Consider the following 27881-nt stretch of genomic DNA (forward strand, 5'->3'; position numbering starts at 1 on the left):
CCAGTGAAATAGATGACTAAAAGGAAAACATTCATTTCTGGCAATTGACATTATTAGGTCAAAGTATTTTTTTGAAGTTTTTTTAGTAGGCTCTGTTGTTAAAATAGCAAACTTGCTGTGCTGTAGAATCGGTGTCATGTGCTTTTATAAGAAGAGTTGACTAAAACTCAATTTCTGGCTGGAGAAGATGTTCTCACATGCTTTGTTTTGAATGCTAATTCCTCTGCTTCCAGTGTTTGTGGAGCAAAAGATGAACCAGACAAAAGATGCTTAGCAATGCAAGTTTTAAAAGAAATTATTGAAATGGAGAGGAATATTAAAATTTTCATTAAATCTGTGTTTGAGCATCTCTAAATAAAATGTTCTCTTAACCTTATTTGTGCTTCCATAGTAAGGGTGGCTGTGCTCCTCACATCAGGGTTGGGTCAGAGCCTGGAGAGAAGAGCCTGGAAGACAGGAGCTACCGGCTTCTCTCCTTTCTCCAGGGAGCTACTCCCTCACAGAAAGATTTTTTTTTTATTTTTTTTAATGAAGAAAGGGTGTGGGGATGTGCTTTTTTTCTAAACACCTGAAATAACAAACAGTTGTGTTGTGGTTTCATACCCTGCTTTCAGTCATTCCTGGTTCAGGGGCTTCCAGAGAGCAGGAATCCCTAGTCCCCAGGGGGGTTTTCTGCCATCTATTTGTACAGTTGCTGTTGTAGCCATGTAAATTGTTAGTATTTATAGCACAGTGCGGCAGAGAGCTCTGCAGCTTCACTGTGCATTGCAGAAAGAACTGCCTCCGTGGTTTGTTTTTATGAATAAGTTAACTGATATATTTGCTTATCTGCAAACACAAATCAGCTTGGACATAATTTAATAAATGCCCAAACAGATTCACTTGAGTTTTCCCATTTTCTTATGCAGGAGTGGCTTGTGTAAGCTCAGGTGCTGGTGGGGTCAGGGCTCGTGCCTGTCTTGAGCTCTGGGTTTTGGGGAGTCATCCATTGCAGAACTTGTGGGCTTGGCATTTATTTGCATATATTTACATACAATGTAAAATCTATTTGCACTGTTGTATGTTAGATTGTGTCGTTTTAAAAAAATGTTTTCTGAACATTTGTTACCAAAGCTAGTAAGTGTGTATTTTACTAACTTCAGGAGTTTTTTGCTTTTGCCTTGGCTTTTTAGCTCGGGTATCGCAGTGTTTTCTGATGCTGATGGACATAGTTGATACTTAAAATCCATTCATAAATAAAACCAGCTTGAAACCTCCCAAGGAGCTCTTATTGTTTGTGGGCTCAGTTTTTAAACACTGAGATAGTGGAACTATTACTTCTTAGTCTGCTGTATTTCAGTACTTTGGAGTCTAGATTTCATCATAAGTCATCTTTACTATTAAGCTACATTTCCCAGAAGATCTCACACATTCAATTTTTTAAAATTGATTTATATTTTTCTTTCAGCTTTACCAACAGGGCCGCTTATGCCAGCTGGGTAGTGAATTTTGTGAACTAGAAGTTTTTGCAAAGGTGCTACGAGCTTTAGATAAAAGGTAAGTATCTTAATATATTGATAATTCTCAGTTCAGCTGTTATCTCTTGATCTAGGTTCTGAATTTGGAAGATGTCTCTAATTTTCATGGTCTTTTTAGCCCATCTAATAATAAAACCAGCAGTTGATGGGTGCCCAGCCAGTCCCTGAGCACTGGCAGTCAATAAAGGGTTATCAAGCTGATAGGATCACCCCAGTTTAAAGAGTTTACCTGTCTTTAAATACTCCAATTTGTGGTGTTATGCTCAGAACTTGACTTCTTAAGATCAGATTCTTTAACTGGAGTAAGCTTTGAGTCTTTAGACTTACCTCTGTCCCGTTGTTTGCGTTGTGTGTGATATTAATGGGTTTGTCATTGCTCATTTATCTGCAGTTTCTGTGGGAGTTGTCTGTTAGGGGTGGATATGAGGCTTCTCCCCTTGAAGTTTTAGCTGAAAATGTTGTTTTTCAGTTTTAATATTGTGTGGGCAGCTTGTGTTTTGCTTACACTGGAGGGTGTCCTTGTAAAGAACTCTGTGTACACTCACTCTATTTGTTGGATAATTCAACAACTGTAATCCATTAGCCCCGAGATTGACAATTAGCCTTGTATTCATCTGGTTTGGGTTTGAGAGAGGGTTGGAGTTATTTCTCTGAATCACTACTCATTTGGATTCGTGGCACTCAAGAGCCAACTGACTGCAGTGTTTTAAAAACTTCATGTGTAATCAAATTCTCTTTCCTTTTGTTTCAGACATCTGCTTCATCACTGTTTTCAGGCTTTGATGGACCATGGAGTAAAAGTTGCTTCTGTCCTGGCCTATTCTTTCAGCAGACGGTGCTCCTACATAGCAGAGTCGGATGCTGCTGTGAAAGAAAAAGCAATCCAGATTGGGTTTGTTTTAGGTAACTGGCCATGGTGGGCAAAGTATGATCCTTTCTTTCATGCCAGCTTCAGTTCAGCTAATGCTATTTTTTCATGTCGATGTCTGCTATTGCTTTTTGAAGTGTGGTTTTGGAATGAAATACTTCGAAAACTATTTGGTGTCTTACGAAAGATCTATTTAGATTTTAATGTCTAAGAATATATGGGCTTATCTTTGCTAATTCAAATGTTGCAGGCTTAAAAGCTGTTTGCAGATGTGATGCTTAAGACTTTGTATAATTTTAGTGTTGGTAAGAACTTCTTGACACAAAACTGTAGGAAAACTATGGAAGATCAAAAAGTCAGCTACAGGAGAATTCTTCTACTCTTGTATTTCATGCTTTTCAATTCCAGACTGGAGGGTTTAACCTTGACAGGATTCCCTTCCATAGTGTGCAGCTCTGTGAAATTTGTCAGAATTAGTTTGTGAAATGGAAAAAGGCTTCCTTTGCTTTCACTCTTTTTTTCCTCAAGTTGCTTAGCAAATCTTTCTGTATTTGGCACAGGGAAAACAGAACTAGTATATTCCTGTCTTTATTTTTATTGATATGTAGTCCTCTTACAAGACTTCAGCAAACCCTTTTTGTCTTAAAAAGGTGTTTTGCTGTTCAAATTTCTGTTTGTTCTTGATCTTTTTTTTTTATTATTTTTTCTTTTCCCCAGGAGGGTTCCTATCGGATGCAGGCTGGTACAGTGATGCTGAGAAAGTCTTTCTTTCCTGCCTTCAGTTGTGCACCCTTCATGATGAAATCCTTCACTGGTTCCGAGCTGTGGAGTGCTGTGTCAGGTGAGCTCCCCTCTCCTCCTGTATTTCCTGTGAAATGCACATCCCTGTGTTACCAACTGCCCTGGAGCCATCCAGCTCCAGGTGCTCCTTTTAGTGCTCTGCTGCACCAAAACCCCTTCCCTGGCTAGAGCTGAAAATGCTTGTTTAACACTGAGCCCTGGGGTTTCAACACATAAACTGGAGGCACAATTCAGTGGAAAAAAAAAAAAAAACAACCAAAAAATTGGAAGCACAGTTCAGTGGAAAAGAAAAACCAACCAAAAAAACAACCATTATTTTTCCTTTCTGCACAATATATCGTCGGTACTGACAGTTGGTGCTCCAGCACCTTGGGTTTTTCAAGGGTTTTTGCATGTGAAGGAACGTTTTGTGTTGGTATTTGCTGAAATATTTATTTATATTTACTACAGGAAGAATTTGCCAAATCCTAACACAAATTATATAAGTACAGTTGAGCAGAAATAAAAGGAAAGCACCTTTCCTGGGTCCAGGTTCAGCAAGTTCTCTTGCTCCATGCTGAGCTAGTTAATGATGTGGGGAGCAACTCATGAGAGAGCAGAGTGATAGGATGAGGGGGGACCATTTTACACCAAAAGAAGGGAGATTGAGATGAGATTTGGCAAATCCTAACACAAATGATATAAATACGGTTGAGCAGAAATAAAAGGAAAGCACCTTTCCTGGGTCCAGGTTCAGCAAGTTCTCTTGCTCCATGCTGAGCTAGTTAATGATGTGGGGAGCAACTCATGAGAGAGCAGAGTGATAGGATGAGGGGGGACCATTTTACACCAAAAGAAGGGAGATTGAGATGAGATTTGGGGAAGAAATTCTTTGCTGTGAGGGTGGTGAAACACTGGCCCAGGTTGCCCAGAGAAGCTGTGGCTGCCCCATCCCTGGAGGGGTTCAAGGCCAGGTTGGATGGGGCTTGGAGCAACCTGGGCTGGTGGGAGGTGGCACTGGGTGAGCTTTAAGGTCCCTTCCACCCCCAACCATTCTATAATTATTGCACGTAAAACGACAAGGCACAAATACATAATACAAATATGTGGTTCTCCCACTTCATTGTTTCATATTTTGCTGATTCTTGTTTATTTTTTCTTTTGATACACAGCAGCTTTGGAAGTCTAAAAGTAACAGTGTTTGCTACGTTTTGTACACTCTTAGAGAATTTCTTTGGTGGGGGGGGTAGCTATTCCCCAAAAGCTATTATTGCAGACATCAAAGAAGATTCATAGTTATTAGCATAAATGTCCTGGGGCATTTTTTTCTTTCTCTTGGCTTTATCTCCTAAAATTCCTTTGGATTAATAAAGGATTTTTGTGTTACTCAGAACTGGATCATATAAACTCAGCTTATCCTGGAGGATTGGGTTAGGTTTAGCTTGGTTTTTGGTCGCTCCGGTTGTTTTTGGACACTATCACTGAAGCATCCAGATACTGGATATTATCTTTCCCAGGCGCTTATCTAAATTGCAAAACTCCCTGCTGGCTCAAACCATCCCGTGGGATTTGGGCTTTGTATTTGTGATGTTGCAGAGCAGCTCCCAGTTGGATGGGGCAGGCAAAAGAGGTTCCTTCTTTAGGGAAACCGCACAGGCTTAGTTTTTCTCTCTAGTTCCTTTAAAATTCCTGTCTCTCATTGCTTGAATGTTAGTTTTCTGCTGCATGTGCTCAAGAACAAAATGCTTTTCTACATCGTATTTAGTTCTCAGACCTTATTGAAGGAAAAATGTGGTCGTTGCTTTTTTTCTTTCTGTTCTTGAGCCGTGTTCTGCGTTTCTGGTTGGAAAGCTGGGGTTTGTTTATGTAGTTTGTTTCAGGGGTTTTTTTGAAGGTCTTTTCTTTTGATCTTCCCCTTGCGTGTCTAATGCCCATCTGCTGTGGGCTTTATCCCCTGCCCTTGTGAAAATGTGAACTTTATTTCCTTTCTTGTTGGTGGGTGGGTTTCACAAGACATTTCAATAGGAAGGTGTCGGAGGAGGCCGTGTCAGAGCTGGGCTGAATTTATAGGGCAAACTTGGATGTGTAACTTTGCTCTTGCAGGAGGCAGAGCTCTAATAACTTATAAGTCTCTACTCAGGTAAGTGGTAACAGGAAACAGAAAAGAAACATTTGATCAAAACCCTCACTGTTTCCCCCCCGCCCTGTTTTTTGGAAGATCTATTGTAATATATCATAAAAGATACAAAACACTGTAGCTGTACACTAGCTCACGTTTTTGGAGTTTCAGCCTCTCTTGGCATTACATTCTGCTCCACTTGGTGTGTTTCTCTTCCTGTGTGATGTCGTCCTCCCGATTCGCAAAGGTTTGCCTGATGCTTTTCAATCTCTCTTACTCATTGTCTAATAACAGATTTCCAGGAGGGACAATGGAGCTTAATTGACCAAAATTCCATGTGTGCTAAGTGGCAGGCGTTTGCAACAGAGAAGGAACAGCTGCCTCTTCTCAGCCTGCCATGGGTGGGGATACAATTCTGCCCTTTAGGCTTGGAATATGATAACACACACACTTCTAATCTGTCTCTTTAAAGTAAATAAGCATCAGCTTACACTTAAAAAAAAAAAAACCCAAAATTCTTCTATTTTAAATAGATGACAGGAGCTGCCCCCAAAATTTCTTCTATTTTAAATAGATGACAGGAGCTGAAATGGCTACTTTTCTAGAGAAAGAGGAGTATGTTTCAATAGTGCTCTGGTTTGTTGTCTGCGTTTGGCTGTCGTTTCGTGAAGCTCCTGTTAATCCTTGAGATGGGAGAGGCAGCGGGTTGGAGAATGGGGGGAGAGGGGTTTGTTTGGGGTTGTTGTGAACGGGGTCAACAAAGTAGGGGTTTTTTGGGGGTGCTGAGTCCGTGCTGGATGTCTTGTGGAACGGATGTGATTGAATCCCCTGTGAAAACATCCCCCTAAAACCCCACCCACTTGAGAAGCACTGTGCTACTTCAGGTTTGAGGAAAAAGTGCAGAAGTGCACAAAAAATAGCTGTGTCTGTACTTGGTGTCTGCCTCAGCTTGCCATACTTTGGAAGGGCAGTGGAAGGGATTTAATGCTGTATATTCCAGGGGTTTGAAATGGAATTTTATCAGTGAGAAGAATGGATTTTTATGAAAAGTCAAACGCAAATTCACCACCCTGGAGTGGTTCAGGCGTTGGATATGTAAAACTGCAGCAAGATGTAAAATCACTGGACATCTCCAACAGTAACAGCTCTTGCCGTGCAAGAGGCAAAGTGTGGTGGCTGAAACCATGTTCTGTAAATAGTTCTCCTGTGTTACTGAGGTCAGACAGGGGGATTGTGTTGGGGTGACAGACCGGGTCTGTTGTAAGTGTCATGTCAAACTGTAGATCCTGGTACAGCCGTGGATTGAAATGGTAATGGAAATGGAAATTCAGGCATGGTTTAGATCTCTTTTACCTCTTCCTAAGGCTGCTGCACGTTCGAAACGGTAACTGTAAATATCACTTGGGAGAAGAAACATTCAAACTGGCTCAGTCTTACATGGAGAAACTTGCGAAACACGGGCAGCAGGCGAACAAAGCGGCGCTCTACGGGGAGCTCTGCGCCCTGCTCTTTGCCAAGAGCCACTATGATGAGGTGAGTGGGATTTTGTTGTTGTTTTTCTGCAGAAAACTGGTTATGAAATCTGCTGGGGTGTTCTGCCACAGGCTCCTTATTCACATTGTCTCTCTGGCTGGAGTTCTGGATCTTTTCTGGTACCTCTGCGGCAGCACCAGAGGAATCCTTGATTTATTGACTACTTTTTCTATGTATTACTCTGAGTTAGTCTACAAGCTTTTAATGATACTTTGACCAGCAGTGAGAAATGCTGCAGAATAGGTGGGGAGTATGTATTGGTCATCTGTAAATGAAATATTATAAAACAACCTTAATTTAATGAGTAAAAATAAATAGAACAACACAGGTAACAATTCTTTGGATCTACTTGATGAAAACTGTCTGAAGTGTAACTGCTGCATAAACTGCAGTTTTTCCTTTAGCTCCAAAGTACCATGACCTTGGAGTTGTCCTACACAGTAGGAACTGTGAGAATTACTTAAAGACTATAAAATACCATTTTTTTTTTTTTGTCTGAAAGTCATGGTAATAATACATACCTTAGGCTAGAATAAAATGCTCAAACATTCAGTATTAAACTTAAGAGCGCTTTTTAAGTCTGTCTGACAAGTTGCATTATATGTAATCAATTAAACAGTATTTTCAAAATTTTGTGATGTAAATGAGCACTGTATTTTTCAGAGCCAAGTAATGTTTGAGTTGGAATTTCTCAGTCTAGAGAAATTCCAGCTTCATGATGTTGGTGCCTCTCTGTTCCGCAGGCGTACAAGTGGTGTATAGAAGCTATGAAGGAGATCACAGTCGGGCTGCCTGTAAAAGTAGTAGTGGATGTTTTACGACAAGCTTCGAAGGTGAATTTAAAATCTTTCACGTTTCTTTTGTGGATAAATCGCTACCGAGAGCGGGTGAGGGTAGGTGCTGCCTCCAGGATACTTGGGGAAATGGGTCCATTTCATGAGCCTTTGTGGTCCAACTCAGTCTCAAACCTGTGAGGATTTTGGTTTTTGGGGTTAGTTTTCTTTCTGGAAGGGAGTTACAGCTTTCAAATGAACATTGTGACAGTCAACCTGAGAGTGTTCCCTAAAAAGGTGGTCTGTTCCCCTGTTTGATGCAGACCAGGTACGGTACCAGCCCTTTGGTTGGGCATTTATGCCAGAATAAAATATAAATTTATCCATATGATCTGTGAACCTTTTCTTAAATCACTGAAAAGTCCTTTAGTAACTATGATAGTATTTTGAAATTAAAAATAGTAGTTAGGGACCGTGCTAGTGACTGTAGGAGCTGAGTTTGGAGTGCACACCTCTTCACAGGCTTCGTTTCACCCTGTTCAGGCTTGTGTCGTAAAGCGGGAGTTTAAGAAGGCGGAGCAGCTGATAAAGCACGCGGTGTACCTTGCCCGGTGAGTAGCCTTCCAAAAACACAACCCTTTTAAAATGATGCTTAACTTCCCTCCATTTGTAATATTGAGTGTCTTTCTCCAGGGAGCACTTTGGAGCCAAGCACCCCAAATATTCTGATACTCTACTAGACTATGGATTTTACTTGCTCAACGTAGACAATATTTGCCAATCAGTTGCCATCTATCAGGTACGCGCTGGGACTAAATGCCTTTGGTTTCTCTTGGTATTCATAAACTCCCACGTGTTTTTACTGAAATTCATGTACAGAAAATAGTTGATTTAATTATCACAATGCTTGTTCTTTAAGAAAAAACCCAAAACACCTCCAATTATGGGGTTTTGCTTTCTTTTTTTCCCCCTGGCTTTTATATATTTAATCTAGTAAATTACTTTTTCCCCTTTTTTTATCGATGAGAGATTATTTGGGGGTTTTTCTCTGTATTAACTGATGAGATGGTGTTCTTGTAACTCTTCCAGACAGCTCTTGATATCCGGCAGTCAGTATTTGGAGGTAAAAACATACATGTAGCTACAGCTCATGAAGACTTGGCTTATTCGTCGTACGTTCACCAGTACAGCTCTGGGAAGTTCGACAACGCGCTGTGAGTACGATGGCAGCAAAGGGAGGAAACTGTTCTTAAATGGTACAGACTCTCCAATTAGAATTTAAAGGCATCTGTTCGTTATATAAGCGTTTCTACTATTTTACCACTAAGCTTCTAATGTAAAAATAAGACTCTTGAATTGTTTTTTTTCTTTAACCTCTTTTAGATTCCACGCTGAACGTGCTATTGGCATTATAACTCACATTCTCCCAGAAGACCATCTTCTGTTGGCGTCTTCAAAGAGAGTTAAAGGTAGTTCCCTGGGCTGGGTTACTGGGACGGGCTGAAATCAGTCCTTCAGATGTTTATCCTGTTCCCCCACAGAGACAATGTAACTCCAGTTGGTTTGGGTTTTTTTTTTTTTTTCAAATGGAGGTCCCTGGAGAACACTTGCAGTCCTCGGTGTTCCCTGTCAACACACTTGTAAAATATAAAGAAAAAACTAACCCTTAGCCAGAGGACTGGGGGTGGAAGTAAAAATACAGAATATAAAAACATGGTGGGAGCTTGATCTGTTCATACCGTTCACAAACAGTTTGTAATAAACAAAAGCCTGATGAGATGTCTCCTGAGATGGCCCGGGTGGTGGTTTTCTGCTGCCCCCAGTGACCATCTCCCTGTGGTTGGAGCATGGTAACGTTGTGGTTGTGTCTCCTGTGCCCAGCACTTATCCTGGAGGAGATCGCCATAGACTGTCACAACAAGGAGACGGAGCAGAGGTTACTGCAGGAAGCCCATGACTTGCATCTCTCCTCACTCCAGTTGGCTAAAAAAGCCTTCGGGGAGTTCAACGTGCAGACAGCCAAGCACTACGGCAACCTTGGGAGGCTGTATCAGTCCATGAGGAAGTTCAAGGTGAGGTTATATTGATGGAAAGGGCTTGACTTGAAATCTGCAAGACATCTGTAAATCGCAAGTGATGATTTTCAGTGTCTCCATTTCAAACTTCAGGTGTTCATTTTATAGTTGGAAAAGTTGTACTTTATAATTAATCTCTCCAAAGCTTAGAGCAAAAATAATTTGTTAAGAGGCCTGATGCCTTCAGAAACAGATTTTAAAGACAGAAAACGTGATACAATTTGCTGATCCACCTCACTGAGAATTTGGACAACTTGATTTGGCTTTGGCTTTCTTACTTTTTTTTGGTCTTTTTTATAAAATACTAGAGCCTATTTAGCCACTACATATTTATGTTTCTTTAAACCTTTTTCCCTTGGGGTGGTGTCTGACTGACCTGTGTGACTCTGCCCCTGGCAGGAAGCAGAAGAGATGCACATCAAAGCGATTCAGATCAAGGAGCAGCTTCTGGGCCAAGAGGATTACGAGGTGGCGCTGTCCGTGGGGCACCTGGCTTCGCTCTACAACTACGATATGAACCAATATGAAAATGCTGAAAAGCTTTATTTGAGATCCATAGCGATTGGTAGGTGGTTCTTAAAATGTATAATTACATACAGAGATTTTAATACTACAGGAAACTGTGTTTAAAAGCGTATTAAAGTTTTCATACAGAACTTAGTAAAATGCAAGATGTTTATTTAGTATGTGGTTTCAGTCTAAATATAATGCTTTTTCTTGACTGTTCCTGGAGACAGAATCCTGGAATTGTATTACTTTTCTAAGCTCCATCAGAATTTGCTCTTGAAAACATCTGGAAGCTGACAAATTAAAAGCTTGGGTTTTAGTCTTTAGACAACATTTCAGAGTTGTAGCTAGAACTTAAGTGCAGAAAGTAGTTAACAGTTTTCCATTTCTTTCAAAATTTGTGCCCATCAGCCTAATTATACTCTCATTAAATATTTTTTTGCCCATTATGGTTTGCAGTGAAATTACAATTCCAAATCAGATGTATCAGATCTTTGGGCTGTGCTGTAGCTCGGTTTTGAGACAGATAATCCTACCTCATACAGTTATGTACAGTCCCTTACAGAAAAAAAATACGATTTCAAGGTAGAAAGTTGAAAAACAACTTGACTGTTTAAATTTGGAGTGAAATGGAGACACTCAATGACTGTGCTTTATGATTGGTATATTTTTTTCTGCCTGTAAAGCTGTGGCACAGTTGGTGATCTGATGGTGGGGTCCCTGGGGACAGGTTACAGCATCCTGAGAGGAGAAGGTAGATGGGATTCAAACTGTCCCCCAGGAAACTTGTGTTCTTGATTTATTGTTACAAAAATGTGATGATTTGCCATAAGAAAACCATTCGTGTTGTTGGTAAAGATGTCGTGAGAAATCGGGTGCTGGGTTACCTTTTAAATTTTGTTTTCTTCTGGATTTCTTTAGGAAAGAAGCTTTTCGGTGAAGGATACAGTGGACTTGAATACGATTACAGAGGTCTCATCAAACTGTACAATTCCATTGGCAATTACGAGAAGGTTTTTGAATACCACAATATTTTGGCCAATTGGAACCGGTTGCGGGATCGGCAGTTCTCAGTGACAGATGCTCTGGAGGACGTAAGCACCAGCCCTCAATCCACTGAAGAAGTGGTCCAGTCTTTTCTGATGTCTCAGAACGTTGACGGACAGAGTAGTTAAGAACTCGGTCAAATTAACCAGTTTAAGGTTTTTTTTTTTCCCCCCCCAGGTTACAGGGGGAAAAGTCATACTGTGAAATCTAAACCATGTAGTTCTCTGGGGGCTGGAATTTGCATTGAAACACTGGTCCAGTCTGCTGAGGAGTGCCCATCCGGATGAATGTGTGTTAAATTCCTAGCAGCATGTGTATGGCATGTTTAGTTCGGCTCACATTTTTAACTCGGTATTCCTGAAAACCCCTGCTTTTTTTTTTTTTTCCTCTCTTCTTTCAAAAGAAGCTACTTTGCAGAAAAGCCTGCAAGGAAACATTAAATAAAACTGTTTGAGTTCAAAAGAGTTGCATTCTTATTACCAATGGAAGGTTTCACCAAGAGTTGTCTTCTGAGACGTAGGAGGAATAAATGCCGTACCGTAGGAGTTAAACCAGTGAGGTCTTGCTGCCGTGTGCGTTGTGGCAAAGTTCATCCCAAATAGCAAGAAAAGGGAGAAGGGCCTGACCTCGGCTGCTGCTTTAGGGAGAAAAGTGGCAAAAGACCCACTTGGGAGAGCGACGTCCTCTTAGGTTGTTGTAAATCCCCCTGAACTGGACCAGTGTTCATCCTGTAAGAGAGAGAGGAATCCTGTAGAGCAGCGACCTCCGGTACCACCCGAGAGTGTGACCCTCCCCAGCGGGACCAGGAACAGCCAGAGTGGACCAGCCTTTGCTAGAAAACAGTTCTCGGACCAGTGGCTTTAATTGACTATTTCTGCCCCTGCACTCACCTTCTTACGGTAGAATTCCTTTCATTTAGATGTATGATCAGTGCAAAACTATATTCATGTAATAGATGCAAAACTAGGAAGTGAACGTTCGTTAGCGGTTGCGATGGCATGTCTGTACCTAGTGAGCTTATGGATATTAATGGCAGTGCCACGGGCAAAAGCTAGAAATGCTTGACTATTTGCTGCAGCCATCTCTTTTTTTATTTTTTTTTTTTTTGACTGGGCTTACTCGCATAATTGAGGCAGTGACTTGTTTATACCGGTGAATAGTTTTGTATTACAATCCAGTTCCATTTTATGTTTCTGGAGAACACAACTTCTTGTACAGTTTGCAGGGGGCAGTGGAAAATGCCAAAAAGCACAACAGGTCTCTCTTTTTTTTTTTTTTTGTGATGCTTCATTTCTATATTAAACAATAGTACAACCAGAAACCGATTCCTTTATATTAATTTAAAAGCAGAAGCCAGCTGTACAGACCCTTTACCAATGCCTGTCTCACTAGCTTGTCTTAATTTTAATTCTCTTGGGGGCGGGGGCTGCTTGGTTGTGTGTGGGTTTTTTGTTTATTTGGGTGGTGTTTTGGGGTTTGGGGTTGTTTTTTGTTTTGTTTTTTTAACATTGAGGTAATACTCGTTTGAAAGTCTGTGTAATTTTGCAAACTAGAACCGAGTGGCTGCTGTTACCTCAGTTCTTTCAGCGGCACAGACTGTTCCTGTCACCTTTGGGGGTCTCTCCTTTCCCCCCCAACCCTATTTTTAGGGGGTTGTAACTGGGCCCTGGTGGGTGAGTCCAGGCCAAGGCTCAGTGAGCACTGGGACCTGCGGGGCTTGGACTGGGATGGTTGTTTGGGGTCTGGTTTTTAATTTGTTCATGGAGTTTGGGGCAGGGAAAGCCACTTGTTGCTTCTCAAAAAAGAGCACAGAGAAGAAATTTCCATTTCAGACACGACTTTGAGCTTCACGGCTCTTTTAGGAACTGAAATTTTACAGGCCAGTAGTTCATATCTTGGTGCCTTTGAGTATATTTTGGGGGGAAAGGCTGAATAATACCAACTTTCAGTGCAGTTAGGTAATTAGTGAATGCAGACTTTATTATTGCATACTTGGAATATCTTCCCTGGTGTGAAAAGAAGTATTTGCATAAAAAACCCCTGTGGTATTAACAGACTGCAGTTTATTCTCAATGGCTGTTCGGTGAAAATCCAACTTAAAGTTGTGTGGATTTAAAATCTACTTTTTTATAGCAATTCTTGTTGATGACTGCTTTAGGTACTGCAGCCAAATTGAGCTCTCTTCAAGGCAAAATGTTTTCATCCTCAAGTGCCCATCCAGCAGGGCAGTGATGAATTATACAGTTCTTACGAATTCTTTTCCTTAAGTCCTGTTAAAACTATTCAAAATGAAGTGTGTGATGTCAGAACTTAGGCAGGGAAGGTTTGCCTAAAATTGTCCTGAAGAAGCTCTGTAACTTCTGCAGTGCAGAAGTGGTTAAAATCTCCCGACGGGGTACCTGGATTTAGACTTTGATGTTTTCTGGAGAGGGTTTGTTTGCTCGGGGCTTCCCCTCTTGGGTCTCTGTCTCCAGCTTTGGATTCAGGAATGTCCAAGATCTCGAGGTTTTGTGTTTGGGAGGAGGAGTGTTATTTGGGGGATACCGGTGGAAGTGGTTTATTTACAGGAACCACTGCTGGTGTTTCAGCTCTGGTTTGTGATGGTTCTGTGGTTTCCCTTCAGGTTAGGGCAGGCAGGAGGTGTTAACGCTTCTCTCTGACCAAATGCACGTTGTTTAATCGGTAGCTTTATTTTCAGCTCCAACTGGGTGCAGGTATTGTCCTTTCCTTCCTAAATCTGCTCCGCCAGCACCTTGTCTGCTTTGGTGCATTGGCTTGTCTGGAAGGAATGAAGGTCCCAGAAGTCACCCAGAGATCTCTTTGGTGGTGGACCCTGGCCAGGGTGGTGGCAGTGATCCCTGTAGCGTGTGCTTTTTGTGTCACTCAGATCCTGAGGTGATTTTTGGGTTGAACTCTTCGTTGTAGCATCCCCACAGCTCCTGTCCTGCCAGGGCAGGGCAGTTCTGGAGACAAGCAGCTGGGCATGAAGTTGTTAAAGCCCGGGAGGTTTTGCAGAACAACTTTTTGCAGCTGCCCCCAAACTGCTCTGTTCCCTGCTCTGCTGCAGCCTGGGACCTCCCCCTCCTGCTGGGAGAGCTTGGAGCCTGCCACTCAAGCAGCCAACTATGAAATACTAGATAAAGTTAATTAATTATTGGCATTTTCTAGATGTACAGTGTGCCTGCTGCTTGCTGAGCAGGTGCTGGTTGGTGCTGACATTAAAGGGGGAGACCTGGGAGTGAAAATCCAGGGAAATCCAGGAAATATCAGCTGACTTTTTTTTTTTCTTGAAGGTAAGTAATAATTAATCACAGCAGATTAATTGGATGCAAGTGGTGAGGACAGGTGAGGATGTTTTCCCCCTATAAGGAAAATTTTAAGTATTGTTTAAATCAAACCTGTAATGTTTTATTTGTGGCCTGAAGTTGTTTGGGTGGGTGGTTTGTGTGTCCTGTTTCCCTGGAAGGTTTGTCCAGCTCAGACCTTTCCCTTGAGGAAGGAGAGGTCGGGATCCCTCTCCTCTCCTGGATGACCTGGCAGGGGAGGAAAAGTACACAAAGATGTTAAGAGCTGGCAAAAGGGGAAAGTTGCAGGAAGATATTTGAAAATAAATACATCCCTCGGCTACTTGAAGTTAACCATCTAGTGACTATTTGGCCCCAAACAGTAGTTTGGTCACTTTAATTGTGACCAATTACAGCCGGTCGGTGTCTGCCCCGGGGTCCTGGTCACACTCTGCGCCGGATCCACATTTAGTGTTTTAAGACTTTTTATTTTATTTTTTTGCACATGTTTTTTTGTTAAAGAATTTTGAAGGGTTTTTGTTGTTGAATTCTAACTTATTTAGGACAACGATGTTGTTTTGTAACTTTACAAATGAAGTTTTTTCTTTAAATGTGCTGCGGTCTGAGACTTGCTAAAGGTGCCATTGCGCTGCTTCTCGTGGTACAGAAAAAAAAAATGCACATTTAACTCGATTTCCTTTTTCTGGCCCTACACATTGGTTAGAGCACAAAAAGGAAAACGCATCGTGCCTAAAACAGGATCGAAGCTGTTGAGCTCTTGACAAAAAAACTTCCCTTGATTTCCTTGGAGGGGGTTTGACTGCTCAGACTCCTCCCTCCCTGCTGCTCCTGTGCAGGAACCTTAGTTTATCTGAAGGTCACTGTTTTTCTGTCCTTTTTTTTTTTTTTTTTTTCTTTTTATAATAAGAAAATTCCCGGCCAAACGTGGCCCAGTGAGGATTTCTGGGGAGAAACAGGGAAGAAAACTTCCTTTAACCCAGGAATAAAACGATACATTTTGATTCTCCTCAAACTCGGCGGCCCCGGTGAGGCTTTTGTCCCTAAATCTCAGGAATGTTTTGGGCAGTGGAAGAGGTTTCCTGTGGGTGATACAGAGGTGTGTGCTCTGGGGTCTTGTTTCACGCTGTTGGGTTGCAATCCTAGGTATCCATAGCATGAGTGGCCTTAGTGAGTTTGTTGAAGTGCACATTTTTTTTTTTCTTCTCTCTCTCTCTCTTCTCAAAAGTAAATTTTAAGATGAAAAAAAAAAGATATATACTATATAAATATATAGAGATATTTAGAAAACTTGGTTTGTGGTGCACAAGTTCAGTGTTGGATCGCTAAATAATCGTCGCAGGTACCATTTGTGTAACTTCTTTCTTTTCTGTATATTCCTCTCTGGGAAGCGGTGTTGCCATGGTAACCACACCTTTACGGTTCCTTTACTACTTCATGATGTGAACGAACTCTACATTTTATTGAATATTACCAGGTTCAGTACTATTTTTATACTTTATTGAACTACAGGGGATTTTAATTTAATAGCATTTTAAAAAAAAGAAAAAAAAGATGTTGCTTGAACTGTATAACTGTATAAATTGACCGACTGACACAAACCCCCCCTCGGACGCGCGATCTCCACCTGTAGTGCCACCTCCATTGCTCTGAGAGTCTCTGGGTCCTCACGAGGCTCTGGAAGTCCCACCCCTACTTGTCGTGTCCAGACTTTTGAAGGTTTCGTATCCTGCTTCTCCCAGACTGCAGTGCCCACCGTTTCTTTGTAACCATCAAACCATCCGATGTTTGTAACCAGCATTGTGATATTCTGTAACTGTATCGCTACGATGAAATATTGACCTAATAAATATAGTGGTTCCCGCAGTTTTTGAAGTATCTCCGTTGAATTTGATTAAGCTTTGCCTTCAACAACTGACCTGCCCTTTTTCCCCACTTTCCCCCACCCTGTCATCACCTTTAACAGTGGGTGTGTCTGGTTTTTAAGGGTAAGTTAGAGCGAGGCTGGAGGTTGAGTTGACCTGAGCGTGGTTTCTGGGTGCTGCAGTGGGTTCCCCATGGGTCTTTGTTCATGGATCAGCTGATTTGCCAACGTCACCTTCATTCTGGGGCCTCCTGATGAACTTGAACAAAGGCAAGTGTCGGGTGCTGCCCCTGGGGAGGAATAACCCCCTGCACCAGGACAGGTTGGGGGTGACCTGCTGGAGAGCAGCTCTGAGGAGAAAGACCTGGGAGTCCTGGTGGACAACAGGATGCTCAAGGCCAATGGCATCCTGGGGGGTATCAGGAAGATACAGGTGGAGGGAGGTCATCCTGCCCCTCTGCTCTGCCCTGGGGAGGCCCCATCTGCAGCACTGGGACCAGTTCTGGGCTCCCCAGTTCCAGAAGGACAGGGAACTGCTGGAGAGGGGACAGCAGAGGGCTACAAATATGATGAGGGGACTAGAACATCTCTCTGATGAGGAGAGGCTGAGGGACTTGGGGCTTTTCAGTCTGGAGAAGACAGGGGGGGAACTGATCAACGCTTATAAATACTTATAGGGAGGGTGTCAGGAAGATGGGACCAGTCTTTTTTCAGTGGTGCCCAGGGACAGGACAAGAGGAAGGGGGGGAACTGATCAACGCTTATAAATACTTATAGGGAGGGTGTCAGGAAGATGGGACCAGTCTTTTTTCAGTGGTGCCCAGGGACAGGACAAGAGGAAATGGGCACAGACTTGACCGTAAGAAGTTCCACCTAAACATGAGGAGGAACTTCTTTCCTGTGAGGGTGGCAGAGCCCTGGCAGAGGCTGCCCAGGGAGGTGGTGGTTTTCAAAGGAAAAACGCCTTTAAACCCCGGTCCAGCTGTTGGGAGGCAAAGTGCAACTGGAAGATGCTGGTGAGGAACCCAGGTGAGCTCTCTGTGCCACACTCACCTCCTCTGAAGCGAGGGTGACTCCGGAGGTGGTGCGTGAGGCTGAAGTCCTCCAAGCTGTGGCAGTGCCCTTTGCGGTAGTGTAGCCCGATAACGTCGTATCCGTGCAAATTTAAATGGGTGAAAGATGCAAGTCCCCGGGTGCCTGCGTGTGTTCCTGCAACTTTCCCAATTCTTTCCCTTTTCCCCAGGGAAACACTGATGTTTTGGGAGTGCTGAAGCCAAACTACCGAGCACAAGCCAACAACGGGGGACTCAGTAAAAGCTGGTGTGAAGGAAGAATGAACAACAGCAAAACCCCAAACTTTTCCTGCCCAGGTAAAGGTAACTTGCTGTTGAAAATGCCTTTATGAGGCCATAATGCTGATTTTTTGGGGGATTTATTAAATCAAGCTGGGTAAAAGCTGCCTCCCAGGAATGACTTTCTTCCCCTGGTCAGTCTGCGCAAAGTCCAAACCCCTGACATCAGCAAGGATCATGCTCTTTCTAGATCTGATGAAATGTGACAATTCCCTCATCCTGGCCTGAGGCAAGCTGCTGGGGGCAGGCTGGTTTCTTTCTGGGTTGGGTTTGGGGGTTTTTAAGCATTAAGAGAAATGCTTCCTTGGACTTTCTGAAGCTGAGAATGCTCTTTCTGGCTGGCAGAGAGTCCAGTGCATCTCTGGTGGGGACGGCTGCTGTCCTGGAGGTGGCCATCCCAGGGTGAGTGGCTGCCACGTGGTGTCACAGCTGTGGGCAGTACAACTTCTGCTTGTTCCTGACATCTTTTGTTTCTCATTGAACAAAATTTCTGCTCTTTATGGCACAAAATGTGTGCTTTACTGTCCTGAACTTAGCCATCAACAGTGACCTCTGCTTAGATCTCCTCAGGCCGTGGTTTGGTGGGGGAAACGCATCCCAGGGTGAGTGGCTGCCACGTGGTGTCACAGCTGTGGGCAGTACAACTTCTGCTTGTTCCTGACATCTTTTGTTTCTCATTGAACAAAATTTCTGCTCTTTATGGCACAAAATGTGTGCTTTACTGTCCTGAACTTAGCCATCAACAGTGACCTCTGCTTAGATCTCCTCAGGCCGTGGTTTGGTGGGGGAAACGGGATTTTGTGTCTCTTCTTTTCTTTTTTTTTTTTTCTTTAGTTCTACATCATGCATTGACACTTCATAAAACGCACGAAAATCGTACTTTTCTTAAGAGCCAAAGCCCAGGTTGTGCAACACTTCCATGAATTCCCTGATGCTCCATTTAAACGGAAAAGAGCAAAGAGGCTGAGTGAGGAAATGTGCGTCGAGCGCCACGAGCCGCGCGGTTGTGCAAGTCCACCCTGGTGGCACCGCTGCTGCTGGGTCCCAAACTGGGACCGCAGGAAAAAGCCCCCCCTGTGACATGGGGTGAGCAGCACCCAGGCACCCTGTAGCTTACACCAAGGGGTTTTGAAGCAGGGAGCTCCCAAGGTGAAATCTTTTCTCTTCCCTTTCTTTGCTCCCATCAGGAAACTCGGCGTGTTTTATTTCTGGCAGAGCTCGCTTTTCCTTGAGAGCTTTCCTGTCGCTTTTGTGTCACCTCGAGTCCGACCGGAAAAATTGTAGAATAATCCAAGTCTCGAGCAGGCTTTAATCTTGCTCAGTTTCGTCTTAAACAAGTGTGACATTTTGAGGGCATACAGTATTTTTCTGATGCAGCTGCATGTGATGCTACACGTGGTTTATGCAGCGTGTGCTGCGGGGAAAGCTCAAAGCCTTTGCCTAAAGGAAATATTCCGTTATTCTAAGGAAAATTCCTTGTGTTCTGCTGCTGAGCCAGGCCTGCACCACACAAGTGGTGAGGATTCCCCAGTATAACTCTGTGTCTGCTCTTACATGCAGTGAGACCCACCACGAGAAGCCCAATCTCTGGGCTGGTGAAGGCAACGTGTGACATCTTCCCTCACTGCCTCTCCTGGAGACTCTGCCGTGCGGGCTTGGCAGCGGTGGCTCCGTGGGCAGCACAGCCAGGGCCTTCAGTTTCTTGCCAAGGTCTGTGGACGTGATCCAAGATGCCATTTAAAAAGGAAATCTGTTGTCTTGATGCTAAAAATAGCCTTCCAAAGGGATCTAGAAGGGATTATTTTTTTGCTTTGGTTCAGATCTGAAGGCAATAAGGAAGCCCCCGTCCCAACCATCTGATTTTTAGCATGTAGAAAGGAAGGGTCTTTGGTTTGTTGGTTGCTTTTTTTTTTACTGGTCAGACTAAAGATTTCCATGCCAAGCTATTGATGTTTCTGATGTTTTCTTAAAACCTGGATTCCACAGTAAATCAAATCTAGCCAACCCTAATGCCCAAACCAGCCAGTTTTGTTACTGCTTTCTCTTCTTGCTATTCCTGTCCTGGAGCATCATCTCGCAGATGAGTCCCTTCCAGCAGCAGCAGCAGCCAAGCAGGGCTCCAGCCATCTCCGTGTGGATCAATGGATCCAGAGCTGCTGCAGCTGCCAGGAGCCCTGATGAGTGCACGGGCTCGTGGCTGGTGTTTGCCTGGAACAGTCAGAAATGGCAACTGTATGTGTAGAAGTTAGAAAACTTTTTTTTTACTGGCATATATTCTGTACAGCAGTCTCTCCCCTTCCTCTTCTGTTGTCTCCTCTCCAGTTGGCATGGCTGCTGACCATGTGCAGATGTTTGAGTAGAAATGAGGGGGGAACAGACCCTGCTCTCGTCAGAAGAGGGTTTCTACCACAGAAAGGACAGGAGCAGCCACCTGCTTCCTTATCAACACTGTTCTTCCATTATTGGGGTTTATACAAAAAAAAAAGTGAGGCAATGAAGGTAGGTCTCATACTTACACATCCCCCATGAAGTCTCGCTGCTGGTGCACAGCTGTTAGGAAACTCCAGGATAATAATAAGGAAGATCATACGGTTTAAAATTGCAAAATTTTAATTTTGCTTGGGTTGTAGCTTGTTGCTATGACGCTGCAAGTATTTCGGTAACTTGTGGTTTCAGGAAACCATGGAGACTCTCTTTGTTCCCTGCTTTTTGTTGAGGTGAAGATACTGTATTAAATGATTTCTGTCTTTCTGTTGACCTCCGAAGTTGTCTGGGAACCTTGAAAACAAAAAGAAACCCACAAAGTAAATGGAAGGCATAACTCCTCTGAGAAGTTATATATCCTACAGGAGCTGATACTGGTGTGTCCATGCTGTGCTCTGGGGGCTTTACTGGGGGGATTCTGCTTATGGTTCAACCCCACAAATACGTTGTCACCAGAAATACATAGGAGCACCAGGGTGGTTGTGATGGCTCGGCACCTGGGCTCTCATCAACCAGCAATCCCAGCCCCTTGCTTATCTTCATTACATTTCAATTGCGCTAATTTTTTAGTATTTCATGCACTTTGTGTCTCTGGTGTATTTATCTACGTAAGAATGGCTCGGGTGGCATTTCCCCATCCTTCCAGGGGAGCAGACAGGCGGAGGAGGATCGCCTGGAGCCGCACAGCCGGCAGGTTAGTGTGGGCCTCCCTCCCACTCAGCCTCCCGGATCACGCCGTCTCACTAGCTCTTGGTTTTTTTTGACTTTTAGTTTGTCAATTTGGATTTTAAGTGCTCCCTTAGAGCTGTTACGTACCAGATTGGACTTTTTTTTAGAGGTAAACAGAGAGACTGGGGAGAAAAGAGAGGAAAAGCGAGATGGTTATGAGTGCACGAGCACTCCCACAGGACATGTGACTGCATTTTAGCAGCTTGAAAATAGGCTTATGTGGGACAAATCCTCCTGCTGCAGGCAGGCGGTGGCACCTGGCTGTGGCAAAGCCCATCTCATCACCAATTGCTTCTGCTGTCCCTCTTTCATTTCTCAGTCAGGGTTTGTGCCTGTTGGAGCTCTGGCTGGAGTAAACAGGCTGCCGGTGACTCCGGCACCAAACACGCCTGCGACAGGTTGGTCTGCATTTTTGCTACAGAAGACAAACCTGTGTGGCTTTGCCAGGGTGGGCCCAAAGGCAAACCACAGCTATGTTTGAGCAGCCAGATTGCTATGTAAAGACACGTTAATTAACACCAACTGATGTGGGCCAACAAAGGGTTGTCTTCTCCTTCCTTACTACCGCCTTATGCTAGAGGAGCTTTTGCTGCTGTGTTTCCTACTCCCGTGTCTGAGACAGCAGTTCCACCTGCCCAACTCTAGTGGAGTGGAGCTCCACCACCCATCACTTCGTCACCTGCTAGTCAAAAATGCCAAGTGTGGGTGGCTCTACTTGAGCAGGAAAAGGCTTTTTTCCTGCTCGGTGCCAAGATGACACTGGCTACACGGGTGCCACTGCTGGGATGTGACTTTGAAGGTGTGTTGGTGGTATTTGTCTCTGACCTGGGTGTTCCTGCAGGTCTCCCGTACCTCTGTGGAGACCCCAGATGAGGTAAAGCTGCTGCAGTTTCTCTTCTTTGAGTCCTGGAAGCAAATCTGTGTTTTCCGAAGGACAGCATAATTGCTTTAAAAAAAAAGAAAGAAAAAAACAAAACAAAAAAAGCTTTTAAAGATATTTATATGAGCAAATGCCACACACAAGCTTTAAAAGATATTTATATGAGCAAATGCCACACACTGACTCATGCTTGGGCAATGACTCTTGCTTAACTGTGGTCCTGTTGGGTGACAGCAGCAACGAGCTGAGGAATGACTGTACTGTCTGCACAAGTCCTCGCCCTGAGAAGTGTTTGTTCCTCGCAGGCGAGATCTGAGGCTCCATCCCACCCAGCAGTGAGCCCTGTTGGCCTCTGCCAAGCCACCTTTTCTGTGCTGTCCCTGTCCCCCTGCACTGATACCTAGCCCAGTCTGCCCAAACACCTAAAAATCTGTTTTTTAAAGCAAAAACCCTTCCCAGCAGACTGGTGAAAGAACGACAGTTTCCCAGGTGCGTTGGGGAGACGGTCGGCAGCGGATGGTGCCGTTTTGTGGCTGTGTTCAAACCAAAGCTCAGCCATCTGTGATGGGATGTGGGTGCTGCTCAGCCCCACCACCCCAGGCAGGGTGGGGGTGCTGTGGATGGGTGTGCGCTGCCACTGGATGTCACTGTCGCTTTATGGCACTTTTATATGCACCGGCAGGACGGCAAGGGACACGATGGGTCCCTGTGCTGAACATCCAAAGGGTGGTGGGATGGCACCGTGGAGCTTACACTGTGCTGAGCAGCCCCAGGGGCAAAACAAATTTTTGTGTTGCCAGTGGTCATGCTGTTTGCTTGTTGTTTTTTTTTTTTTAAACTTCCAGAGTTTCAGCCCTGAAGTCTTATTTCTTTACTCTCTGAAGCTGAGGTGTGGGGCTGATTGCCACAGCTTTCGGCAGCGGAGCCAGATTGCAAAGGAAGATGATGCTCTGTTCTAGCTCGAAGCTGAGAAGTGGATTTGGTCTGGTATTTTCAGTAAGTCTAAAAACAGGGAGTTGGGACCCGTGTTTAAATTCAGATGTGTTTTGGGTTTGGGTTTTTCTTTTAATATATCTATATTAAAAAAAAAAAGGCCTAAAAGCCTAAATAGGGATCTATGTCCACTTCCTTCCCAATTTTAAGGTGACTGGCGAGCGAGGCAGATGGCTGCTCACTAGCATCTCTCCTTTAACAAAACTCTCAAAATTATCAAATTACCATGCTGGAAAACATCGCTTACTAATCACATATTGATTCTGTATTTTTATGCTCGCTCATCTAAATAACAAGGCGTTTCCAAATAATCTATTTCTGTTGCGCCGAGCGCGCTGGTTCCCCCTTCCCCTTGGATCCGCAGCCTGTTGTTTATGCTCCAGCAGGGAGCTGACTGCTGTTCCCTTCCCACAAAGGGCAAAAGACGCTGATTTTTTATTTTTTTTTTTCTCCCACTTGTCTTGCATCACAAAAGGCATTTGTCAACCGTTACATAATGGCAGAATTTGTCACTTTTTCTCTCTGCTTTTTCAGAGGCAGCCTCGTAGCCGGCGGGCTCTTGTGGCTGCAGGTTGGTGCACACTCCCCGGCACACACCGGTGCATCCCGATAGTGCACGACACAGTGTGACTAATGCTTGTCACCCACCATTTGGAGGTGCTTTTTTTTTCCTTTTTTTTTTTTTTTTCCCTCTTTGGAAAGGATAATGTGGAATTCTCTGGTTTTTATTTAGGGTGGAAAAGCGATTGTGGGGGGTATTTGCTTTTTAATACTTGTTCCAAGGTGGGAATGGGGTGCTGCCCTCAGCCACGTGCCCTGTGGGAGCAGCGGGGGCTTGTCCTTAGCCCAGACTGTCCCCCGGGCTTGGTTGAGTCTCCAGGAAGGGCCATGCTGGAAATGGAGCTTGATTCACCCTCTGCAGCACTCACGAGTCTCAGGGAGCAAGAACGCCTGTCGCCGCCTGCCAGTTGTTTGGGTTTTTTTTAATATCTCCCAATTAACCTCGGGCGTCTCATGCTAGCAACAAGAATTTGTGTTTGAGGTTTTTTTTTACTTTAAAATCAGTTTGATTTCCTTATTGTTGGAATATCTTTTTAGAGCCTTAAAAATACTACAAGCAAAGCCCGCGCGGCCGCCTTCCCCGCTTCTCTCTGGCTGGAAAGGAGAGCGCTGTTTACCTGCGGCCCCAAACTTATTTCTGGCCTTATCACTGCCAGCTATCAGATGACCACAGCTCCCTTTTTAACACGAAGCAAGTGGTGCTCTGGTAACCCACCAAGGTCTCAGGTCTCTCCTCCTGCTGTTTTCTAATTTACTTAAAACAATTTCCTAGTTGACTCTTTTTTTTTTTTTTTTTTAAATTGTAGATCTGTTTTTAATTTCTTTTTAATAAACTTCTTAAAGTAGGTGTTTCTTGTGGACCTTTGAACTTCCTGGTATACTCAGTCTTTGCTCAGGAGATATGTTTATGGTTGACTATGAGTGTGCTTAAATGGGTTAACCCTTCAGAGTCGGTGTTCTCAGGAAAATGTCCATTTAAGTTTCCTTGTGTAGCTGATGCTCAGGCATAGAAATGAGCTTTGGTGAATTTGGCGTTACTTGTTTGTTTCAAAGTTTAACTCTTATATCATCAGATAGAACTGTGAATCACATTTGATGTGTTAAAGCATGACTGGAAACATGGGATCAGCAAACAGCTCCAAAAATTGTAAGTCATGGTGGTGTGGACACCAGCTCAGGAGGGCAAGCTGCTGGTGGCAGGGATGGCTCAGTGCCCGAGCTATGGTAGGAACTGGCAGTATTTGCAGGATTCATGGCCTGTCCATAAACACTTCTCAGTAGCAGGTTTCTCCCTGGACATGGATCAACCCCTGCAAGCCCCATGGTACAGTCATCCCCTTAAAGTCAGCACAGCACAAACACCTCATGGGGTATTAACTTTCCTGTTTGCTTACCAGGAACTTATCCATTTGGTTGTTCTTGATGTACTTATACAGCTTCTGCAGCTGCTTGGCATCCAGCTCTGAGAAGAGGGAGACGAACCGCCACAACAGCCTTGGAAAGACAGACAAACAGATTGTGCACGTGAGTACAAACTTCATCCTCTTCCTCATTCTGCTCCCTACTTCTGGCTCAGTGAGTGTAACCACTGATATACCCTTTACAGAGCATTTTTTTCTCTTTCTCTTTTTTTTTTTTCCCTCCCCAAAGCTTATAAATTTTTAAAGAAGTGCTGTTCCCTAAGCATGGGATGGGTTACCCATTAATTGAAGTGGCCATGTAGGAGCCCCTTCACTTGAAAGCTTATAAACTTTTAAAGAAGTGCTCTTCCCCAAGCATGGGGCGGGTTACCCATTAATTGAAGTGGCCATGTAGGAGCCCCTTCACTTGCAAAGGGATGTTGCTGGTGGGCAGAACATCAAAATTGGCCTTGCACTGGACAGGACGAGGTACCACATGGCCTCTGGCTCTGCAGGAGCCCGTCACACTGGGAACATCACTGGTGCTGGGTAAGAGTAGACCCTTACTTCTGCCAGTGCTTGACTTCTGAGGCCCTGCAGTACTGCTGGACAAACAGATCGATGCGCTCCCCGATTATGGTCAAACTCTCCTTCATATACTTCAGTTTTTTCTCTGAGGGGTCATGCTGGGGCAAATGCAGTTTCCGAAGTGGCTTCTTAAAGGGTCTCAAAAGCTCCTTGCACTGCAAAGAAAGAGTGTTGGCATAGGTGTTCCGCACTCTACATTCAGATCTCAGGCATTCCTTTTCATTAAATAAACTGATTAAATGACTGGCTGGGAAGGTGCTGAAGTGTTTTGATAAGTGTCTCCTGCATGGACATGGGGGAGCTCGTATAGGTCTTCACCCCTGTCAAGTGCTCCCACTGCTCTGCAGGAGTTGCTCCTGCATATTCCAAGGTTGGTGACACCCCAGGTGAAGCATGTCAAAGGTGACATGAAAAGGGAATTGAATGATTTCCAAGACTGGGAATTCCTTTTCAATATTGCAGGGTGAAAGGTATAAATTTCAGGCTACAAACCAGCTGCCTTTCTGCAGGGAGGGGAAAGGGAACTGTTTTACTGCTTTTTCTCACGCTGCTTCTTCCTGTGGCCAGACCTGGGATGTGTTGCAAATGTTTGCACGTGATGCAGGAGTGTGTCTGGATGCCCTCCCTTTTGTCCATCCTTTTTTTTGGTGTCTGTTACACACACTGGGCTGTGACTGGGGCTGTTGTGTGTTATGCTATGATGCACCAGGAATGGGACAGTCATATCCCACGGTGAGGGGAGGATGTTGTGAGATGGAGCTTTGTGGCTGAGGTCTAAGTGATGCAGAGGAACCAAACCACCGAGGCCAGGGAGTACGTGGCGTCACGTAAAATGATGATGTAGCAGTACTTGTTTTTGAAAAACCAACCAGTGTAGGTGAAATGGGATTATTTTGTTATCGTTGTGGGCTTTTTTGTGGGTGTGTTATGACCAGGAATGGGACGATCATATCCCACGGTGAGGGGAGGATGTTGTGAGATGGAGCTTTGTGGCTGAGGTCTAAGTGATGCAGAGGAACCAAACCACCGAGGCCAGGGAGTACGTGGCGTCACGTAAAATGATGATGTAGCAGTACTTGTTTTTGAAAAACCAACCAGTGTAGGTGAAATGGGATTATTTTGTTATCGTTGTGGGCTTTTTTGTGGTTTGGCTGTTATTTTGTTTGGTTTTGCTTTTTTTTTTTGGAAACTACAAATGTGATGTCCAGATGGCTGGAAAAACAATGATGAGGTAAAAAACATTTAGACATGGAAGACAGCTACAAAAGAAGTGTCTTGTTCTGCTTATTTGCTCCCTCTGCCAGACTCCTGGGTTTTATTCACTCCCTTTTTCTCTCAAATGTGAGATGCCACTGAGTTTTTCTATTGCTAAATTCTATTTGGTGTCTCACAATTTTAAAGGTGTCCTGATCAAGGCCGTCTGAACAGCAGATGAGCGGGGTCTTGCCTGGTGGAGAACTCTCACTGCCAGTTACAAAGGCTGCCTCCTTCCCTGTGCCAGCCAGATCCTTCTTCGTGGTCTACAAATTGCCAAAGCCATAGGTTAGTCTTTCACTTCATGCAAATCTTGCATCCTCTCTTTAAAAAACTGCCAAGGACAAACCCTGCCCTAAGGCTCAGAAGCATTTCTCTTCCTGCCAGATCATTTCAGATTGGGTTTTCAGAGGTGCTTAATGAAGCCGGGTATTCAGTTATAATTAAAAGTCCATAAGAATTAGGTGCCTACTTGAAGTCCCTTTTGGAAATCCTACCTCTAATAAATTACAAGGTAAACAATGGCCACTCGTTCCTAATGGCATTAATCAAATATGGGCTGGCAGTCACTTGTTAAGTAGAAATATGTGGTTACAATGAGCCCATTGTAACGCCACGCTGCTCCGTCCGCAGCTTTTATTGATGGCAAAGGCACCAGGGCTGACCTGCTGCAAAGCCACACTGAAAACAAACCAAACCCCTCAGCCACCAAACTTGCAACTCCCTGGGCTGGGGAGGGCGATATTTTCTCTTGCAAAGGGCTGTTTTCCCTGTGTCAACATTTGTGTAGGTAACTCCTCCACTCATCTTTTGAAAAGCAACATTTATATAACTGACTTAAACACAAGCTTATGTTGCCATTTAAAACATGCAGAAGTGTGTAGGAAGAGGAGTCCTTTCCTCCCTGACATGCTCTGCAAATCTGATCCCAAACCACATTTCAGAGGAGGAACTGAAGCTGGACTCTGCTTTGCTCTTTCTATGGGCTGATCTCCCTGCCTGTGCTCACCTGGCCAGCTGTGCCGTCCCCGCTGCCGTCCCTTGCCCTGGCTCCATCCAATTTGTCCTCAAAGCCTGTCTCCTCCATGGGACACAGATCCTCTCTCCCTCACTTGCACCAAGGGAAAACTGCCACAGAGCTGTGTGCACACCAAACTGTGCTGGAGTGACCAAGGTGACGAGGATGCTCGGACACCGGTTCCGAGTTCTGCCAACCATGGAGACTCCTCCAGCCCCACAACACTGCTGCCCTCTG

The 27881-nt window shown here is 44.1% G+C and overlaps 2 protein-coding genes across 3 annotated transcripts in view; one reads left to right on the plus strand and one right to left on the minus strand.

The window, feature by feature from the left end:
• APPBP2 (amyloid beta precursor protein (cytoplasmic tail) binding protein 2) overlaps nt 1–16399 on the plus strand; it is a 17246-nt gene extending 847 nt beyond the window's left edge. The window contains exons 2-13 of the mRNA XM_014952630.1: nt 1448–1536; nt 2269–2420; nt 3103–3226; nt 6649–6817; nt 7561–7650; nt 8134–8201; nt 8284–8389; nt 8680–8804; nt 8974–9059; nt 9472–9662; nt 10065–10230; nt 11094–16399. Coding sequence (XP_014808116.1) covers nt 1448–1536; nt 2269–2420; nt 3103–3226; nt 6649–6817; nt 7561–7650; nt 8134–8201; nt 8284–8389; nt 8680–8804; nt 8974–9059; nt 9472–9662; nt 10065–10230; nt 11094–11347 — 1620 coding nt within the window. The 3' untranslated portion in view covers nt 11348–16399. The remainder of the gene's footprint in view (nt 1–1447; nt 1537–2268; nt 2421–3102; nt 3227–6648; nt 6818–7560; nt 7651–8133; nt 8202–8283; nt 8390–8679; nt 8805–8973; nt 9060–9471; nt 9663–10064; nt 10231–11093) is intronic.
• Nucleotides 16400–20268: 3869 nt separating this feature from the next.
• Nucleotides 20269–27770, minus strand: LOC106897904 (chromosome unknown open reading frame, human C17orf64). Of its 2 annotated transcripts, none has more exons than XM_014959013.1 (6): nt 27636–27770; nt 26764–26892; nt 25352–25527; nt 24779–24878; nt 21803–21896; nt 20269–20515 (listed from the first exon to the last, which is right to left on the minus strand). In XM_014959013.1, exons 1-6 carry the CDS (start codon nt 27711–27713, stop codon nt 20469–20471), a joined length of 624 nt encoding a protein of 207 aa, XP_014814499.1. In that variant the 5' UTR covers nt 27714–27770; the 3' UTR covers nt 20269–20468. The 2 variants fall into 2 exon arrangements, with proteins under 2 accessions (XP_014814499.1, XP_014814418.1); XM_014958932.1 differs by having other exon boundaries at nt 21776–21896.
• Nucleotides 27771–27881: the final 111 nt, after the last annotated feature.

The sequence above is a fragment of the Calidris pugnax genome, unplaced genomic scaffold, assembly GCF_001431845.1.
Source record: "Calidris pugnax isolate Ruff unplaced genomic scaffold, ASM143184v1 scaffold45, whole genome shotgun sequence".
NCBI classification, from domain to species: Eukaryota; Metazoa; Chordata; class Aves; order Charadriiformes; family Scolopacidae; genus Calidris; species Calidris pugnax.

What these genes read in the sequence shown, in the direction of transcription:
- LOC106897904 (XM_014958932.1), bottom strand. Translation starts at nt 27,713, where the DNA reads ATGGAGGAGACAGGCTTTGAGGACAAATTGGATGGAGCCAGGGCAAGG. An exon ending in ATCAGGACACCTTTAAAATT is followed by an intron (nt 25,528 to 26,763) that starts GTGAGACACCAA and finishes CTTTCTTTGCAG; the next exon opens with TGCAAGGAGCTTTTGAGACC. An exon ending in GAAGTCAAGCACTGGCAGAA is followed by an intron (nt 24,879 to 25,351) that starts GTAAGGGTCTAC and finishes TGTCTTTCCAAG; the next exon opens with GCTGTTGTGGCGGTTCGTCT.